General features: G+C 35.4%; 2 protein-coding genes across 2 annotated transcripts in view; one reads left to right on the forward strand and one right to left on the reverse strand.

Annotated features, from left to right (window-relative positions):
- Positions 1–299: 299 nt before the first annotated feature.
- On the reverse strand, positions 300–13,429 carry LOC123544167 (beta-1,4-glucuronyltransferase 1-like). Its single transcript, XM_045330230.2, has 3 exons — positions 13,379–13,429; positions 4,272–5,428; positions 300–1,448 (listed from the first exon to the last, which is right to left on the reverse strand). Exons 2-3 carry the CDS (start codon positions 5,388–5,390, stop codon positions 1,257–1,259), a joined length of 1,311 nt encoding a protein of 436 aa, XP_045186165.2. The 5' UTR covers positions 5,391–5,428; positions 13,379–13,429; the 3' UTR covers positions 300–1,256.
- Positions 13,423–13,981, forward strand: part of LOC123544158 (tRNA pseudouridine synthase Pus10-like) — a 51,611-nt gene continuing 51,052 nt past the window's right edge. Inside the window, exon 1 of the mRNA XM_045330221.2 lies at positions 13,423–13,501. The gene's annotated coding sequence lies outside the window, so the exon portion shown is untranslated. The remainder of the gene's footprint in view (positions 13,502–13,981) is intronic.

Raw genomic sequence — 13,981 nt, forward strand, 5'->3', positions numbered from 1 at the left:
AATTGTCTTCCAATAGCAAAAATTGTGTCTCAGATATTTAAGATATACAGGATATTTGTTTGTTTCAGTGCAAGATTGAAATATCTTTCACAAGAGAACACCAGAATACTGATGCAAAATTTCCATGAGTGGCAGTCATAGGTGAAACTGTAAGATACCGTGTTCATGAGTGAAAGATATTTTGATCTTACTACACATGTTAAACAAACAAATTTCCTTTTTTGTTTTGACTAAATTTATTCATTTTATAGTTTCTTACAGACGAAAAATGTATTTGACATTTTTCACTGTGACACTCTATTATTTTGAGAATTCACTGAAACATTTTCCTTGATACTAGTACTGATTATGTTAGTCTCTAGCAGGAACAGAAATTTCAGCATTTCAAGGATCTATATTTAAACTCATAAACTTAAGCTAGAATTTACCAAATAAAAAAAAAAAGATTGCATAGACTTAAGTAGTTCCATAGGATTTTTTAAAAAAGGTAGTACCAAAAAAACTAGAAATTTTAATTATGAGAAGTAAAATTACACTAAAAAATACCTGAGGAGTTCTCCGATACACATTAGTGTTTGAAATTATTTTTTGTCCAATGGCACTGCAGTATTTTTCAAAGTACCGTGATATCTATTTTGGTAAATCAATTTTTACTTCCATTTGTTTATTATTTTGTTTTGTTTTGGGTTTAACGTCGTTTTTCAACAGTATTTCAGTCATGTAATGGCGGGCAGTTAACCTAACCAGTGTTCCTGGATTCTGTACCAGTACAAACCTGTTCTCTGCAAGTAACTGCCATTCGTTTATTAATCCAGTAAGTCACATACTGTCGGCTGAGTTTAAATCTGTAAACAAAAAATAATTTCAAACACTAAACAGGTTATTCAATAGTAACCATTTATCAAATAAAACTGGTTGCGCGGCTGCGCTGCACCAAACCAATTTAATTTGATAAATGCTTACTAATAAATACTAACTATTACCAAATATTTCAGCAACACTGTGCATATGTAAATAAATTAGCAGTCAATGACTAGAAATTACAATACAACCTTTGTTTAGGACCAACAGCTGACAACAATGGATGAAATTTTCTTCCCAATCGGACATATTTTCTTAACACATCATCCTTGACACAGCAGCAGTTTCTTTGTTACAAACTATTTACAGCTGTCCATTTGCTCTGTAGAGGCTGATTAATATACATATTCAACACTGATTTATGGTAATGTCTCGTCGACTTCGACTTTGGATATTCAACACTGCCTGGTAGACTTGGGATAACGTTCTTTAAGATTTTCTTTGAAAGTTCGAAACAATTCTCTATTTCTGCTATTCTCTGCATCTTTCTTTGCATGGAAACTGGCTGGTTCCTTAAATCCTCTGTGCACCAAGAATGCATTATTCAACACAGCAAACTGGTACCCAGCAATATGCAGTTCACAAACCTGAAATGTCATTGTTAACTCATTATTCATGTTCCAGTCAATGGCAAGTATTTCAAATTTTATCCAACTGTAATGTCAAAATGAATTCTGTATACATGTATTCAGATTTATGTAATATGATACCAATATAAAATATTAAAACAAGATGTATACACTTATTGCCATTCATTATTTAAAATAACTGCCCGAGGTCTAAAACATCAAGAGCTACAAGTTTCAGTTACTAACAGGGAAGCCATTTATTATTATATGACACCAGAATTTATTTTTTATTAAGACAGTAAATTTGTGTAGAATATAGACTAGTCATATATCACAGGTGTTTTATATATGAGGTCATATAATAATATGTCAAACTATTTATCAGATCCAACATTTATTACAAACAACAACTGTCCCTTTTTTCTTTAACAGTAAAACATCATCTCCTCAAAATTCTAACAAGAGGAATCGCTCACCTCTTCCCACATGACCCAGTTTTGAGTATGACGTCGTTTTTTCTATTATTTGACATAGTGACCTAGTTTTTGAGCTCATGTGACCCAGTTTTGAACTTGACCTAGGTATTATCAAGATAAAAATTCTGACCAATTTTCATGAAGGTCCATTGAAAAATATGGTCTCTAGAAAGGTCACAAGGTTTTCTATTATTTGACCTATTGACCTAGTTTTCGAAGGTACGTGACCCTGTTTTGAACTTTATCTAGATATCATCAAGGTGAACATTCTCACTAATTTTCATGAAGATCTCATGAAAAATATGGCCTCTAGAGAGGTCACAAGGTTTTTCTATTTTTATACCTACTGGCCTAGTTTTTGACCGCATGTGACCCAGTTTCGAAACTGACCTACATGTAGATATCATCAAGGTGAACATTCAGATCAATTTTCATGAAGATCCATTGAAAAATATGGCCTCTAGAGAGGTCAAAAGATTTGAATAATTTTAGACCTACTGACCTAGTTTTTGACCGCAGTTGACCCAGTTTCAAACCTGACCTACATATCATCAAGATGAACATTCAGACCAACTTTCATACAGATTCCATGAAAAGTATGGCCTGTAGAGAGGTCACAAGGTTTTTTTTATTATTTGACCTACTGACCTAGTTTTTAAGGCACGTGACCCAGTTTCAAACTTGATCTAGATATCATCAAGGTGAACATTCTGACAATTTTTATGGAGATCCATTCACAAGTATGGCCTCTAGAGAGGTCACAAGGTTTTTCTATTTTTAGACCTACTGACCTAGTTTTTGACCGCACATGACCCTGTTTTGAACTTGACCTAGATATCATCAAGATGAACATTCAGACCAACTTTCATAAAGATCCCATGAAAAATATGGCCTTTAGAGATGTCACAAGGTTTTTCTATTATTTGACCTACTGACCTAGTTTTTGATGGCACGTGACCCACTTTCGAACTTGACCTAGATATCATCAAGATGAACATTCAGACCAACTTTCATACAGATCCGATGAAAAATATGGCCTCTAGAGATGTCACAAGGTTTTTCTATTATTTGACCTACTGACCTAGTTTTTGATGGCATGTGACCCACTTTTGAACTTGACCTAGATATCATCAAGGTGAACATTCTAACTAATTTTCATGAAGATCTCATGAAAATTATGGCCTCTAGAGAGGTCACAAGGTTTTTCTATTTTTAGACCTACTGACCTAGTTTTTGACCGCACGTGACCCAGTTTCGAACTTGAACTAGATATCATCAAGATGAACATTCAGACCAACTTTCATACAGATCCCATGAAAAATTTGGCCTTTAGAGAGGTCACAAGGTTTTTCTATTATTTGACCTACTGACCTAGTTTTTGATGGCACGTGACCCAGTTTCGAACTTGACCTAGATATCATCAAGGTGAATGTTCTGACCAATTTTCATGAAGATCTTGTGATATATGTGGCCTGTAGAGAGGTCACAAGGTTTTTCTAATTTAAGACCTACTGACCTAGTTTTTGACGGCACATGACCCAGTTTCGAACTTGACCTAGATATCATCAAGGTGAACATTCTGACTAATTTTCATGAAGATCTTGTGAAATATATGGCCTCTAGAGAGGTCACAAGGTTTTTCTATTTTTAGACCTACTGACCTAGTTTTTGATGGCACGTGACCCAGTTTTGAACTTGACCTAGATATCATCTAGATGAACATTCTGACCAACTTTCATAAAGATCCCATGAAAAATGTGACCTCTAGAGTGGTCACAAGCAAAAGTTTACGGACGGACGCTCGGACGACGGACACCGCGCGATCACAAAAGCTCACCTTGTCACTTTGTGACAGGTGAGCTAAAAATGCTGAGTTGTCCATAGTTTCAAAGTGATCCAAACATGGAAAGTTATAAGGGCAATAAAATGTGACCATTAGTTGCTCCAGTGAGACCATCAATGCCCATTATTATAAGCCAGTGATTCTTGACTGAATATAATCACAAAAATCAGCACAATTAATATTTAATAATATACGTGTTGTTCTCCTTCTCCTACCTTTATTATACAATTAATATTTGTCTAACATATATAGTCCTTAATGTAATACTAGCGTAAAATTGAGAAAATATCAAAGCTGAAATGAAATTTTTCCTCAATAAACCTCTGACAAATATAAGGCTCTGCAATTTTCATTCTGTACAATACTTCATTTAGCAAAGTCAGCTAAGAGGTAAATTAGCAAAGACCGACTGACCAAAATCTCTACATCTGTTAATTAAGACATTTCATATATGTTACTGTGATAAGAAAATTATTAAACCTAGACTAAGAGCAATCACATGACTTTCATTATTTACAATACCTGGCTTATTCTGTTAAATCCATACTGTTTAAATCTCCCATCATACGGTGGTAGATCCTTCCTCCTTGCAATGTAGAATGGCTCCCACGGATCTTCCCATTCCAATATATACCCTACATCCAAGAATGGCAAGTTGGGTAATCCTCGCCATTTATCATAGTCAGTCACCTTTTGACATTTCCAACAAACATTTTTATAAAACGGACGGACATTTTGGAAGTCCCATTGCTTTAAGAGTGACTGTTTGTCAAATGTTTTATGATCACCTTGAGATTCAAATGCAGGAACAACATACACTGTCTGTTCAACCTTATTTTTATCTCCCTTTATTTCAGATATCGACTGCCTGCTTATAAATTGCGAGAAAGTTTCATTGAGATCTTGGGAAGGAATCATATCTATGTCTATCACTAATATATATGGAGTTGATGCAGATGACACAGCAATATTGCGCAATACATTATGTGGATAGGCAATCTCATTTTCATAATTTATGTTATTCTCGTTAATTAAACTTTCAAAATTATCACAATGCATTTCCATATTTATGACTGTTTTTAAATTGATAGGAGGATGTGATATTGGATATGCAACATGAAATCTCACTGACGTTTGTACTTTTTCAAAACATGTATGCATGTATGCTATCGAATACAGAGCAAATGCTGTTTCATGACCATGTGTGAAAACTGTTACTGATACTGGTCCGTGCCAAGTTTCAGTCAGATCTTTCAAATAATGCAAATGATCTGCAGTTGTCTGAGAACACAGTGAGAGGGTTTCATTACTATCATCCGACACAGGAGTCACAACATTTTCAATAATCATGTATGTTCCGCTGGAATCCATTAAATGAGCTTTCTCGATCTGTTCAACATATTCAAGCAAACTGACACGTTTAATCATACGCTGACCTGTAAATCTATCACCTGCATTGACCTCCCTTATATGTTTCTTGTGCAAACTTTCACCTGTCTCCGTCTCTTCCTTATTTCTCTCATGCAGTTTCATCAGTTTAGTCATGTGATAAGCTTGTAAAATGACAGTTATTACAAGGAGTATCATGACAGTCTTCCCATAGTGACTCCAGATCATAGACTCTACACTCATCCTTCCCATGATTGTTCTTCATCCATCCTGTATTATGTTACCAATCACTGTAAGGAAACAGGTATATACTGTACAATTTATCAAGTTACCAATCACTGTAATGAAACAGGTATAAACTGTACAATTTATCATGTTACTAATCACTGTAATGAAACAGGTATATACTGTACAATTTATCAAGTTACCAATAACTGTAATGACACAGGTATAAGCTATACAATTTATCAAGTTATCAATCACTGTAATGAAACAGGTTATACAATTTATCTATCGGGCTTTGGTGGCTGAGTGGTTAAGTTCACTGACTTCCATTCACTAGCCCCTCAATGTGGGTTCAAGCCTTGCTTGGGTCGTAGAATTCTTTGTGTGAGAGAGCCATCCAAGGTGCCCATCTATGATGAAATAATGCCAGGAGGGGTCTTTCTCCACCATCAAACACCTGAAAGTCGTCATGTGACCTGCAGATGTGTTGTTGTGATGTTAAACCTCACCAAAAAAAATATATCTGTCAACATGCAAGTATCAGTATGACTTCCTCAGCAACAAGAAAATGCAGATTGAAGACAGTTCAAAAAGGTTATGAACTACATTAAATTTTAATGAAAAGTTCTTAATTTTGTACAGGATAAAGGGACTAGCTACATGTAATTCAACGAGCAATGGTTTGCTGTTGATCCTGGTTTAACAGCACACCAACATAGTACTGGTTATATGGAGCTAAACAGGACTTAAAACTTTGGTTTCATATCTCATTTATATGAAAATTAAAATAAGAGGTATGAAATCAAAACGTTCATAACTGCTGAAATCACAGATACAGCATAACCAAATGTTCAGACCCTGTAAGTTACCTCTCATGCAAGAGTAAGACAGTGGTTCAAATTATTTTTATAAATAACTTGTCCCAGACATGAGACCTAATCATTCCCTGGTTTTCTGGCACATTTTAGGACACCACATTTTATCTAAACTTTTAATTTTCTCTGAATTTTTTAAAGTTGGCCCATCGGTGTATTTGAAAACATTTTTCAGACTGACTGCAACCACTTTCAGTGATAATAATATGTAATAAAATCTGTAAAAAGATCCTTTGGAAGCAAAGAATGCAACCAAAAAGAATAATAGCAGACTCGGTTTGATTGAGTCTGTTCATGAGAGGTAATGAAACGTGCAATACCTCTCACGCCCCCTAGCACCAGCTTAAGCGGAACTCTATTACACATTTGTTGAATGGACTCCATGATCCCAAAGGACCAGAAAGCATGCTCCCCACATAAACAGGTAGGTATTTATTTTTTAATCTACTAACATTATGATATTGAGCTGTCAGATGGAAGGAACAATCAACTACTCAAAATGCTTTACATAATGAAGTGTAAGAAATTAAAAACAAAAATCAAGGCAACCCCAGGAAACCAAGTTTTTAACATTTGATAACTGAACTAACACTTTGATATGAATACAAATGTACATGTAATAATGCTAGCAACCAATCTGTTGTGAGTGTATCACAATTCTAAGTTTTTTTTACAGTGCTTTCCAACCTTTATTTCAATAGAAGCTGTCTTCACACCAAAACATGTCTGGGGACAAAAATAGGTCTACCCAAACTGAAGATGAAACCATTTGCTATATTTAGAAACAATGACACTGACCTTGACCCCAAATGTAATTCCAACCTTTGTCCCAGTAAGCACTATCTACACAGAAATCTTGGTGACAACAGGTGCATCCAAATTAAAGACTTTAAGTAAAAGCCATTTTTTCTATTCTTAGTAACAGTGACCTTGATCCAAGTGGCTCCAAATGCAATGCCAACTGTTATCTCCATCAAAGCTACCTAAACGCCAATATCATAACTATACCTCATTAAAGACTGTTTTCCTATTATTAGTAACAGTGACCTTCATCTAAATGACCCTAAATATGATCACAACCCTTGTCTCGATAAAAGCACACACCAAAGTGTACCTATTAACCTAAAGATATTGAGTAGAAAAACCCTACATGCAACCTGGAGGAACTGTTTGAACATTTTTGGAAGACCACCTAAAGAACATCAATGCTAAATTTCATCCTTCCATCTCATGGTTTCAGGGGATAATTATCTTTTGAAGAAAAGTTTGGATGGATGGCAACCGTGAGTGATCACAACAGCTCACCCCTAGTCCAATTCAAACAAGAGCTGTCACAGGAGACAGCGCGCTCGACTATTTTGATGCTGGATAGTGAAACTGGGCACATCTGAGGAAACTAGAGTGCCACTGGAGTGTTTAATGACTCCAACTGTGGATGAAGATATTGCACAATAGCCTGAACAACTATTTTAAGTTTGAATCAAATCCATTCAGTAATAACAGAGACAGAGTGAAAGTGCATCAAAACTTTAACCTAAAATTCCAAGTAAAAAGGGGAAATAATTCATGAAAAATTGGTCCCAGAGTTATGCACCTTGCATCATATGGTGTGGGTGATGATGTTGAAGAACTATTTTAAGTCTGAATCAGATCCATTCAGTAATAACAGAGATAGAGTGAAAGTGCATAAAACTTTAACCTGAAATTCTAAGTAAAAAGGGGAATAATTCATGAAAAATTGTGCCGAGTTATGCATCTTGTGTCATATGATGTAGGTGATGATGCTGAACAACTATTTTAAGTTTGAATCAAATCCATTCAGTTTTTACAGAGGTAGAGTGAAAGTGCACCAAAACTTTAACCTGAAATTCTAAGTAAAAAGGGGGAATAATTCATGAAAAAATGGTGCCAGAGTTATGCACCTTGTGTCATATGATGTGGGCGATGATGTTGAACAAATATTTTAAGTTTGAATCAAATCCATTCAGTAATAACAGAGATAGAGTGAAAGTGCATCAAAACTTTAACCTGAAAATCTAAGTAAAAAGGGGGGATAATTCATGAAATATTGGTGCCAGAGTTATGGCCCTTATGTCAAATGATGTAGATGATGATGAGGAATAAGTATTTCAAGTCTGAATCAAATCCATCAAGTAATTACAGAGATAAGTTGAAAAAAGAGAAAGTGTTAAAAAACTTTAACCAAGGTGGGGACGCGGAAAGACGCCGGGGCGAGTAGGATAGCTCTCCTTATACTTCGTATAATCGAGCTAAAAAGTACAGGGAACTTACTGGGAATGAGATAAGTGTATACCTAGCAGGGATCATCCTACAAGGCGATTTGAGCGATATCGTCGCTGTAAAGTTGGCCACTTCGCCTAATTATCGCCTGCAGGTGAAATCCGAATCACTGAGTTTTTCTGAGTGTTGTAATCTGTTTATTTAAAGTTGTAAAACTTGATGCATATTCTAGATTAAATTGCCGATAAATCCATAGTCAACCCCGCCTACTCGCCTGTCAAACTTCAGCCAACAGTGTTAATCAATAATAATGTAAGCCGCCGCCATTTTGAAACTTTTCAATCGGCATGTAAAAAGCCGATATACCTAACGAGTGCATGATCTTATGCATCAATAGTATAATTATAATTTATTGATTTTATTAAAACTTTCTTCAAAAAATATTTCAAATACGGCCAATTTCTATAGATTTTCTAAATGAATTGCCCGGACGCTGTGGATAAAAAAAAATATAATTCCGCGGACGTCTGAATTGCCGTACAAAATTATAGTAAAAAGATCGCCAATATCTATTTTCAAAAAGATTAATAAATATATCAATTAAATGTATAAATCTGAACAATTTGATGCAAGAATCGGGCATTATTTGAGCGCGAGAATCGAAAAACATGAATGAAAATTTTCACGGCGTTTCGATCGTGCACCTGATAAACTTACGAGTTTCGGACATTTAAATTTCGGATAAAAATTTTAAGGCGACTTTTTCATAGCTAAGTTAACCCTTACAGAAGCAAGCCTCTGTTGCGTACATGCTGCGTATTTGCTGTGTATATGCCGCGAACACAGTAGTACGCCAGAGGAGTACATTTTACATACACCGCATGCCGCGTACATGCCGCGTACTATTTCGACGAGTACACAGCATGTATGCAGGAGGTCACTAGTACACTTCAAGTACGCAGCACAGACTCTGAAAATTTAAGGAGTACACTGCATGTACGCAGGAGGGACTTGTACAAGAAAATAGTACACTGCATGTACACCGCAGATACTTTGAAATTTGTGCAGTACACTTCATATACGCGGGAAAGACTTGTACAATTTCTTTTGGCATTTATACTTAGTTTTTTTTTTATAAGTTAAAGTCTGAAGTAAACCTCATATACGCGGGAGGGACTTGTTAATTTTCTTTTGGTGTTTATACTTTGAATTTTTTTAGGTAAAAGTCTGAAGTACACTTCATGCAGGAAGGATCTGTACATTTTTTATTTTTAAGCAAGAACTTGATTTATCTTAATAGCACAGAATAGTTCAGATTACCGGTATTCTGAACAATGAACATTTGCCAAACTATTTGCAATGTTCATTTGTGAAGCTTACATCTTGGTGATTTCTGAGCTGCACCTTGCATGCAGTGTAAAAATATATTCTTTTTCATTTTGAATTAATCCTGGAGCTTTCTAACTTGGATAATTAAAAGCCTTATTTGAACTTTGTTGCATTACATTTTGTAATACATGAAATAATTACCAAGATAATGCCTCAACAGCGCCCGAATGAGAAGAATTAATAGCTCTCACTGTTATTTGAATACTCTTAAGCAAAACACCATTCTATCATGTTTTATAAAGGCTTTAATGCTCATTATGTTAACTCATTAAATTAAGGCCTCACCAAATTAAAAAGTTGTTCATCGGATTTGCCGCTTGTATATTTTCAGAACGTTTTTGGCTAATTGCACTCGCCCCATTGGAAAAAATCAATCCAAAATTTTTTGGTGCGCTACTTTTTACGGACGTTAAAGTGTATAAATGCTTATATAATTCAGTCCTAGATTGTTCTCAGATGGATTTTAATCAAAATAAATACATACTACGCACACATCGTCTATAATTAATCATAACACTTATATTTAGTTGCATTAAAGTTGTTTCCCCTTGATGCAGTTACGCCATTTTCTTCAAATGTTTACCAAATTACATGCTACAAAAATTTATTCATTTCATTGAAAAATGGATGAAGAAAAGCATACTAATTCATTTGATAACATCAATCTACATTATTTTGGTAAGGGTAAATACTTATTGATGAATGTCACTTATCTTTTTTCCGTTTTTTTCTGTCCAAATGATCAGCATTTGCATACCAAAGTTGGTGGGGTAAGGAATTTACATTATCACAGCAGTTTCGCCACAAGAGTACACATCATGTATGCAGCAGGAGTACACAGCATGTGCGCCGCAGGACTCGGGCCAGGAGTACACCACATGTACGCCGCAGGAGTACACAGCATGTACGCCGCAAGAGTACACAGCATGTACGCCGCAGGGGTAGTACACCGCAGGCTCATTTGCATGTGAAAAGTGTATGTGCCGCGTACATGCTGTGTACTATTTCCCGCATACTAAATTCCTCCAGCGTACATCCTGTGTACTATGTAGTCCACAGCATGTACGCAGCAAGTAGTACGCGGCAGAGCTCATTTGCATGTCAAAAGTGTACTACAAACGTACTATCGGTGTATGTGCGGTGTATATCCTGCATACTGTTTAAAGCCCTTGATTTCAGTACACATCATGTACGCATCATATACGCTGTATGTACACAGCAAGAGTATGCAGCATGCCTTTTTCTTCTGTAAGGGAATACTTTATTTATAAATTCATGAAAATAATAATGCAATAATCAATATCCTTCAATAATTAGTGTTTATAAGTAATAACAAGACCCACAGAAAATGGAAATATATAATTATAGGCTGGAAACTGAATACACCGATTCTTATCCTTAAATTCCTCGATTTCTCCTTAAATTTTGCAGAGGGAGAAGTCACTTCTCCCTAAAATTTTGACCTAGGATGATCCCTGCCTAGGAATAAGGTAGCGTTTGTGCGTTCTGATTGGTCAGTCATGTAAACAAACCCAAGAAGTGATTTTTTTTCAAAATGGAATATTTTTTCTGCATTTACAGTATTTCATTATACATTTTGACCAAATTTGCATTGAAAAAAGTTTCATCAAATGAATATTCCCGCCATGACAACTATGTAAACAGGGGGTCATCTCATTCACACGAAAATTACTTTTAAAAATAAAGTATCATTATTAATATGTTTTTCGTCTGATATTTTGGTGGCACCAAGATAGTTCTTGAAATAAATGTAATTGGATATACATGTTTCGATTTGTGGAAAGCCGTACACGCCATGTTATAATGGAAGTCTATGGGAAAACAATTGGTGTTCCCTAACCTTCACCAAGAGGGCCACGATCGCCCTAGATCACTCACCTGAGTTACAAAGCATGAACAGTTTTCAAATTGGCATATATGGCTAATACATCGGCTATGTAAGGAAAATGTCTGTGAAATTATATTGAAAAAGTGCCAGTGTTTTCTGACAAGAATATTTAAAAAGTTTCCATTAAATGAATATGGGTATGGGCTGGTAATGCAGGGCCGGCAAAATCAATTGTCCAAGTTGCCCCAAGTGGTACATTTGCGGGCCCAGGCAACCAAATTATTTGCATTTTGCTTGTCCGTGGACAAATGAAAATTGAGCATCTGCTTTCTAATGTTTGATCGAAATTCCAATTCAGACCCTCAAAGCAATATTCAAGTCTCCCAATTTTTCTTTTGATCTACACTCAATAATTGCTTACGTAAATTAATATACATTGAATACACGCCACTTATGACATAATTCAAGGACCGCCTACTTCAGGTACTTGTGAGATTTTCCCGAGAAGTGTTAAAGTGAATCAAATTAACAGTTACACCAGAGGCGATTGTACTCGGCCAATCAGCGACGCTGTTAGGTCTTTAACACTGCATTTAATTGTCAACACGTGTATGTTTTGTAAACAATTTTTTTTATTAAACAATGCGCTGAATTATCGCATGACCAGGTAATTTAGGTCAAATGTTGTATGTATAGCCGGAATTGAAAAGATGTCTTATTATATTTTCATCTGTCATTGTTGAAAACAACTAATAAATTTATCACAACACCGCTTTAAAATGATTAATTCATTGGCACACCAGTAGACACACGACAATTGACCATATCGACATTATAGGATAAATCCCGTTCTCTATATAAAGACCGTGTACAATATTAGCGATTATTTTTGCCAGAAGATAAAGATTTAGGAAAATTCATATTTACTTACAATGAAAATACTATTTTACGCCCTCGGCAACAAAATCTTTGCATGAAAAAATTGTTTACCCTGAAAAATGCGAATAATTTCAGACCATCTGTGTCAAGCCTCGGAAGCGGCAGTTTAAAATAAAAGATAAGATTTTAGAATTAAGCAAATTTTGGGGATATTTTAGCTACATCTTAATTACAACAATGTTGTATGATAATCTGCAGTAATTTTTTATACATTTTCTTTGTTTAAACCTAGAAAAAAGGATAATACTAAATACTACCACTATGTAATGGCCAATACCCCCCACATCGTAAAATGGGGAACTGTTGCTTATTGGTGGCGAATACCGGAAAACGGGATTTATCATATAATGTCGACATCGAGAAGGCCGAGACATTTGCATGATAGACTGTCGTGTGCCATTGCTCGTTGTCGCATTGAATGTTGTGTGTCATGGTTAAGAAATTTAAGCTGACAGTCGACAATTCTACAACCTTTGCATGATATAATGTCAAGTGTCATTGTACACTGGCGTGTTGAATTTTGTGTGTCACATTCTTAGGGCGACACACGACAATCAACAGATCAACGCGAGTCGTGACACACAACATATGTGGCACATTATAACACAACACTCAGTTTTTACTGCAACATTTTTTGCCAAAACCTAAAGCGACAATGAGACCTTCAAATATTAAAATGTCGTGTGTCGTTGTACATAGTCGTTCGTCACGTTGCAACTTACTTTCATTTTTCCCACCACAGAGACGCGTGGAAAACTAACGGGGAGAAATTTGCTCCAACACCGGATCGGCAAGGGAAATAACTCTAATTTGACTTCTAAAATTTGCGCTACTGTTATTAAAATGTAAGTATCTATTTACTTGTTAAATTTACAATAACTTACAATACACTGGGATTGATTTAATATGGAAACTTCCAGTTTCCATTAATTTCGCAGTCGCAGGTCTCATATTTTTTTAGAAGAATAAAAATATAACATGTTTTCGCGACATTTAAGATTAAATTTAGGCTACACAAACAGACCATAAACACGACAAGATTTTGATATTGTTACAGATTCTTTAAATATACGACCAGTCCAAAAATTTAAAGATTTTTCAGAATATGAATTATGAAATATGTTAAAATTACAATTTAAATCAAAACAACTAGACAAGCTTACTGTGGCTGAGAGGCTTCTTTTTAATTTCTGACTTTTGCAGCCACCACAGTTACAGTTTGACCGTCACAGTATAAAACAAACTGTATATGTCGGATTTGTTCGACTACAAAACAACAGGCTGAAACTTAATGATTTTAGCCAAGTTAGGACTGCATGCACTTA

The sequence above is a fragment of the Mercenaria mercenaria genome, chromosome 1 (assembly GCF_021730395.1).
Source record: "Mercenaria mercenaria strain notata chromosome 1, MADL_Memer_1, whole genome shotgun sequence".
Taxonomy (NCBI): Eukaryota; Metazoa; Mollusca; class Bivalvia; order Venerida; family Veneridae; genus Mercenaria; species Mercenaria mercenaria.